Raw genomic sequence first — 6,163 nt, forward strand, 5'->3', positions numbered from 1 at the left:
AATAAATCCAAGCTACTTGCAAAAATATTTTGAAAATTAAAAGAAATGGTACCGAAAGGGCATTAGAAAATTCTAGTGTAACAAAGTCCCCTTACCCTTAGTCTCTAGTTCGTAGGAGTAAAATAAATCTCCCTTTATTTTACTTAAGTGTCTAATCGACCTACCATAAACTGATTAGTGGTGACTCCTAGTTATTAATCATTTACATGTTAGATAATTGAACCTTAAGTCGCGAATTGGTATGGGCTTGGGAGAGCCTGAGCTAAGTATACAAACTTAGCAGTCCATTAACCTAGTTTTAGGTGGTGCACTCGAAATTTAGGTCGCGACAGCTTGGCGACTCCGCTGGGGACTAGTGTTAAAACACTTAGTGGACTTAGGCCAATTTTTCTTTTTCTTTTAAAATGTTTTTGTTTGGCAGCAAGAATCCCAGGTATATCCCTAACATTTCTAAGGTGTTAAATGTTCTTGCAGATGGGAGGTATAAGGGGAGTAGTCTATGCTAACCTTTGTCTTGCAGGTTGGAGTGTGGAATTAATGATTTATTTTTCCATGATTAGAAGTGTTGTTTGCATTTAAACTGTTGTGCATGTTTTATTGTTTTTAGCACTACACTATTGCACACACAACCTGTGGCCGGACCTGGGCTGCGATAAGATTTCTAGGATGGTGTTGAGAAGGATACTTCCTCCAAAGCGAGACTGCTATGTAGAGGTTGACCTTCTCTTCCCCGAAAGTCTTTTCATGGTGTCGAATGTGTTTGTCCATATCCGCGAGACTGCGTGACTATTGGACATTCCATTCGACTGAGCCGGAGTTAGGGGGACTGACACGTTAATGCGAGACTGCAATGGTCAGATCATCCTCTTAGCTCCACTTTGTTAAGCCATTTAGATAGAAATCGAGCCTCACATTTCATGTGTGTGTCTATGTGCTTGTCATACCTTCCGGTGAAAGTAAGTTGTCTAAATTCTTACTTCGCAATTTACTTACTTTATTGCAATTTTGTTGGTCCATGACAATAGGTTTCGTCGCCGGTTTTGTTTTATATGCTATGGGGAGGACCGACGTACAATTCATTTCCACTCCGAAAAAAAGAGCTCAAGATGTGGCTGGATCGGTTAGATCAAGAGGGCCGAGTATGTGAAGACTAGGATTGCTCGACTTCTCCCACTATTGGAGATCAACATCCACTCTAGTGTGATACAAGCACTCCCTCACTTCTGGTGTCCACAAACTTCTACCTTCATATTTGGTGAGTACGAATTGACTCCAACTCTTGAGGAGTATAGTGTTGCCATTGGAATGCCCCTGGAAAAAGAACTTGTTAGACCACCTATCGGTATAGATCCCATTTCTGAATTATCACAGTTTTTAGAAATCGAAGCCGAAAGAGTAAGGAAAGTTGTCAAGGCCAACTGTTTTGCATGCCCATTTTCATTTTTGAAAGGCTGTTTTGCAAGTCAATCAATGTTGTCAAAAGCTAGGATCTTCATGTTAGCATTTTTCGGGCTAATTGTTTTTCCTTATCGAAAAATGCCATTAATCCTTCAATTTCATGGGTGGTTAATCGTGTTTGTGACGGTTTAAATTATGTCAATATGGTTTTAGCTGAAACATTTTTGTCATTAAACCGTTTCAAACAAAATGAAGAAAAGACTATGCGTGCCCTCTACGAACTTTTACAAATATGGTTTTTCTCCCACATAAGAGGATTTGGGCACCTCATGAAACAATTTAAGATTGATGATTTTAGGCACCCCATACAAAAGTTTGCGGTCTTAGAATGTTTTCTCCAAATAAACAGTATGCCCGTTGGATTAATTTTTGAAAAATCCTGATCCTAAGGCATTCCTATGGCACACTAAATGGTTCCGAGTTGAGGAGGCTCGTTTCTCACACAAGCATGATGAGCCCATCCCGTTCTTGGGTCTTTACGTGCGACTTCTTATTACCCATATAGGGTGGCCCGTCAGTACCAAGCTCTTCAGGAAGTTCCTCCACCACTAAAGACAGAGATGTTCCAAGTTCGTTTCATTCGAACAGATTATAACTACTTCAACGAGATCCAGATGATCATTGCCGCATGGAATGAATGCCACCTAGAGAAGATTTTGGTGCCCAAAAGACTGAAAGGCGAAGAGGAGGTCCACCATGCGTCGGCATTCTACATTCAACAGCACCGGATTCCTGCGGCCTTACGTCCAGTGGTCCCTGATGTGACTGAGAAGCCCACTCAGCGAGCACAAATTGAGCATCTTAAGCGGAAAGTGGAAATGATTGAAGCTGAAAATAAGAAGCTTCGCAAGGCGTTGAAATCCCGAAAGCATATAAAATGAGATCTTTTGAATTTTGATTCTTAGTCCAATGTCTAGGGAGCTTGATTTCGATTTTCAATTCAATTTTTAGTTCAATGTTTAGGGACTTGAATTTCAATTCTTAGTTCATTGTTTGGTTTAATGTTTCTAGTGATTTTTGAATTAAAATCGGGCGATTAGATCGTTGTCATGGGCCATTTTCTATCTTGTCATTAGTTCTTACATTACCTCTTTGTTTTAGGTAACGACGGATCCTCCGCGATCTCCCGTTATTACGCGATCAAAGGCTAAAATGGCTGACCAAAGTGAGATGCGTGATCGCATGTCCTCCGTGGAAGATCAACTCAAACAGTTAGCCACTTCCATGCAGCTTGTAACAGCTCAACTTCAATCCCTCCAAGTGAACCCGATTCCTCCACCCGCTCTCCCGAGATAGTAGTCCCGAGGCAAGCAAATAGGGCCCAAATGAGTGATGACGAAATGCCCGAGCTGGAAGATGACATGGTTCCCAAGACAGATTAGGATGAGCGCGTTGCAAAGCTGGAAGAGAAAGTGAGACAGCTGCAGGAGTCTCAAAGCTCACTCCCGTTTAACCTCTCAGTCTATGAGAAGGTTAAAATGCCGAGCAAGTTCAAAATGCCAGAGTTCGAGAAGTATGACGGGACATCTTGTCCAAAGTCTCATTTGCAGATGTACCACGTGCGCATGGCCCAACACGTAAAAAATGAGCCCCTTATGATCTAGTCGTTTCATGCAAGTTTGACCGGGCTCGCACTAAATTGGTACGTGATGAAGAACATAACCTCCTCGAAACCTGGAACGAAGTGGCGGATGCATTCCTCAAACAGTACAAGTTCAACATGGACATCGTGCCTTCCCGAGAAGACCTGGAACGGATGGAAAAGAAAAGAAGTGAGTCATTTAAAGAATATGCTGTGAGATGGAGAAACTTGGCGGCTCAAATTACTCCTAAGCCTACCAACAAGGAGTTGATGAAGTTGTTTGTAAAGACCCTTCCATTTGAATTCCGTAATCGAATGGCCAGTACGTATGTTGAGAGTTTCAATCAGCTTATTCCTGTAGGAGAACATATTGAGATGGGGATAAGGGAAGGATGGTTTTCCGAGCCATCTACTAAAAGGTTCTCTGCCAAGAAGGAGAAGGAAGCGGCCGTGGATGTGAACGTGGCTTATAGCCAAGAAAATGCCAAACGTGCCCCGACTATACAGGTGAACCCAAGACAGCAACAACCTGCTGGTCGTCAATCATTTGCCCAAGCGAATAATAGAAGGCAGTTCTCCCCTCTCCCTGGATCTCCATCCCAAGTGCTGACAGTCCTCCGAAAGAAGGATTTGCTTACTAGTGAACCAAAGCGCCCAAACCGTGAAGGCATTCGTGGTTATGACCCAACGAAGAAGTGTGACTACCATAACGGTGAACTGGGGCATTCAACTGATGAATGTTTCACCCTCAAACACAAGATCCAGAATCTCCTGGATACAAAGGCCTTTTCATTTCAGACTGCTCGGCCGAACGTTCAAAAAAATCCGCTACCAGAGCATGAGGGTACAGTGAATGCTATCCTGGAACCTGAAGTTAGATGGATCAGGAATTCAAAGGTGCACGTGGCAGATGCCTACAACGGACTAGTGAGAGCTGGGTATTACCGAGGTCAGGAAGATGTCCCTCTATCGGTAATGAGAGAAAGAATTGCCAAAATGGTGGATGATGGCATTATTGTGTATGCTGATCATAACTGCATAGTTTCTACTATCTCCCACCTCATCATCGATTGTGAGGAGGAGCAGGTTACACTTGATGCTGACGAGAAAGAGGTTGATCCTTCGCTTGTAGACATGCCCCCATTAGAGGATGCGTCTGACGAAGAGATAGTGATAGAGGTGCCTCAGCCGTATGAGTATGTCAATAATAAGGCAGTGCCTTGGTCCTATGACCTGGATGTGGACCTTGTTACAAGGTCTGGACGGACCTATGGTCAAGCCAGTACTCAACCTGTAAAGCCGGTCACCGATGAAGAGGCTAAGGAGTTTTTGGCCGTAATCAAAGCAAGCGAGTATAACGTGGTTGACCAATTACGAAAGATGCCCGCTCAGATCTCCCTACTCGAGCTCTTGATGACGTCCCTCGTGCATCAAAAGTCACTAATGAAGGTGTTGAGTGAAATTCGTGTGCCAGAGATCGTGGAAGCTGACAAGCTGGAAGAATTCGTGGGATCGGTACTTCTCAAGGATTTGATTGCCTTCTCTGATGAGGAATTCCCTCTCGAAGGCAGGGGACATAACAAAGCACTCTACATATCCGTTAAGCACAAGTCTTCTCATATGTCTCGAGTGCTCATCGATAATGGGTCCGCTCTGAACATTTGTCCATTGGCCACTCTTCACCGCCTTAAGGTAGACCCGTCAAGGATACATGCCGCGAAGACTTCGGTGCGAGCTTTCGATGGAACAAAAAAGGAGGTGATCGGGGAAATCCATCTCGATGTCCAAATAGGGCCGGTCGTCTTCAACATTCCTTTCCAAGTACTGGACATCCCTACTGCATTCAATTTCTTGTTGGGTCGTCCCTGGATACACACTGCTGGAGCAGTACCTTCAAGTCTACATCAAGCTGTGAAATTTGTGATCGAAAGGAAGTTGGTCACCGTGTATGGTGAGGAAGACCACCGGATCTATCATGAGACGGCTATCCCCTATGTAGAGCCGAATTCTCAAGTTGAATCAAGTTACCACTCATTCGAATTGGTGTCCACCATACATGCTTCTCGGGGTTCATCACCGCCTACCCCTGAAGTATCAGATGCTACTCTCATGGTGGGAAGAGTAATGGTCGGGAATGGTTTCGTCCCTAGCAATGATCTTGGGAGAAATGGTCAGGGCATTCGAAGCCCCATTGAAGCCCCTCAAAGGTCCCGTTCTGCTGGTTTAGGGTACCATGGACGAGGTGGAGGAAGTTCTGAAGGACGAAGACAAGAGAGGCGGAGTTCGCCACCTGACCAAGGGCGAGAGAGGCAAAACCCACTACCCCCGAGCATTCACGAGACATTCCCTGGTCCTCCAAGAATGATGCATGAAGAAGCGGAAGTAATAGACACTTTGGGGCAGCCTAGTGGCAAGTTTGATTACCTGGTGAAGTATTCAACCCCTCCTAACTACTACATTGATCCTAGTAAGTTAGTCCCAGATGGATGGGGTGGCATGGATGATCCGACACCCCCGAAAGCAGAGAACCCTAATGATGAGCTGGAAGGAGTTGCAAGCTTATTCGACAACCTCATCATAGGAGCCATTAATGAAGCACCCCCTGAAGAGATGGGCCTTAGCCCACAAGAGTAACTCTTTTATTGCTTTTGCACATTCCCCTGCATGGGAATTTTTATTATTTTCTGAATGATGTTTTCATTTTCTTCTTTTATTGATTGAGTGTTGCATTTTCTCCATTCAATAAATGTAATTGATTGATGAATTTTCAATGAAATTACAAATTTTATTTTGAGGGCATGATGAGGTACACCAAACCAGCTCGGTGATGATATCCAACCGATAAAAGAAAAGAAAAATCCAAGGAGAATTCCGAGGCACGGCTTCATCATGCTTTCTCATGTCAAAATGTTAAAAAAAAATGCTTTTCCAAATGCTTTTCAAAAAAGAAATTTTCAAAAAAATTCAAAACAAAAAAAAACAAAAAAAAAAACAAAGATGCCGATTACTCGTTTGTCTTTCTAATTTATCTACCTCATGTTTCGGAACAATCCTATGGCATGCAAAGATGTGGAAATGGTCCAATCCACTTTTATAACAAGTGCTAATGATGATGATCCTGAA

General features: G+C 43.5%; 1 protein-coding gene across 1 annotated transcript; it reads left to right on the plus strand.

Moving 5' to 3' along the window:
* Positions 1-3,355: 3,355 nt before the first annotated feature.
* Positions 3,356-5,674, plus strand: LOC120293963. The gene is made up of 3 exons (XM_039313793.1): positions 3,356-3,752; positions 3,876-4,991; positions 5,133-5,674. The coding sequence occupies exons 1-3, from the start codon at positions 3,356-3,358 to the stop codon at positions 5,672-5,674; spliced, it is 2,055 nt and encodes a 684-aa protein (XP_039169727.1).
* The last annotated feature ends 489 nt before the right edge of the window (positions 5,675-6,163 follow it).

Source organism: Eucalyptus grandis, chromosome 5 (assembly GCF_016545825.1).
Source record: "Eucalyptus grandis isolate ANBG69807.140 chromosome 5, ASM1654582v1, whole genome shotgun sequence".
NCBI classification, from domain to species: domain Eukaryota; kingdom Viridiplantae; phylum Streptophyta; class Magnoliopsida; order Myrtales; family Myrtaceae; genus Eucalyptus; species Eucalyptus grandis.

Excerpts from the sequence above, each read along its gene's own strand:
- LOC120293963 (XM_039313793.1), top strand. The coding sequence starts at position 3,356 with ATGGCCAGTACGTATGTTGAGAGTTTCAATCAGCTTATTCCTGTAGGA. Across the intron at positions 3,753-3,875 it reads GAAGTGTGACTACCATAACG|AGCATGAGGGTACAGTGAAT; the intron begins GTGAACTGGGGC and ends ATCCGCTACCAG. Across the intron at positions 4,992-5,132 it reads GAAGTTGGTCACCGTGTATG|TATCAGATGCTACTCTCATG; the intron begins GTGAGGAAGACC and ends CTACCCCTGAAG.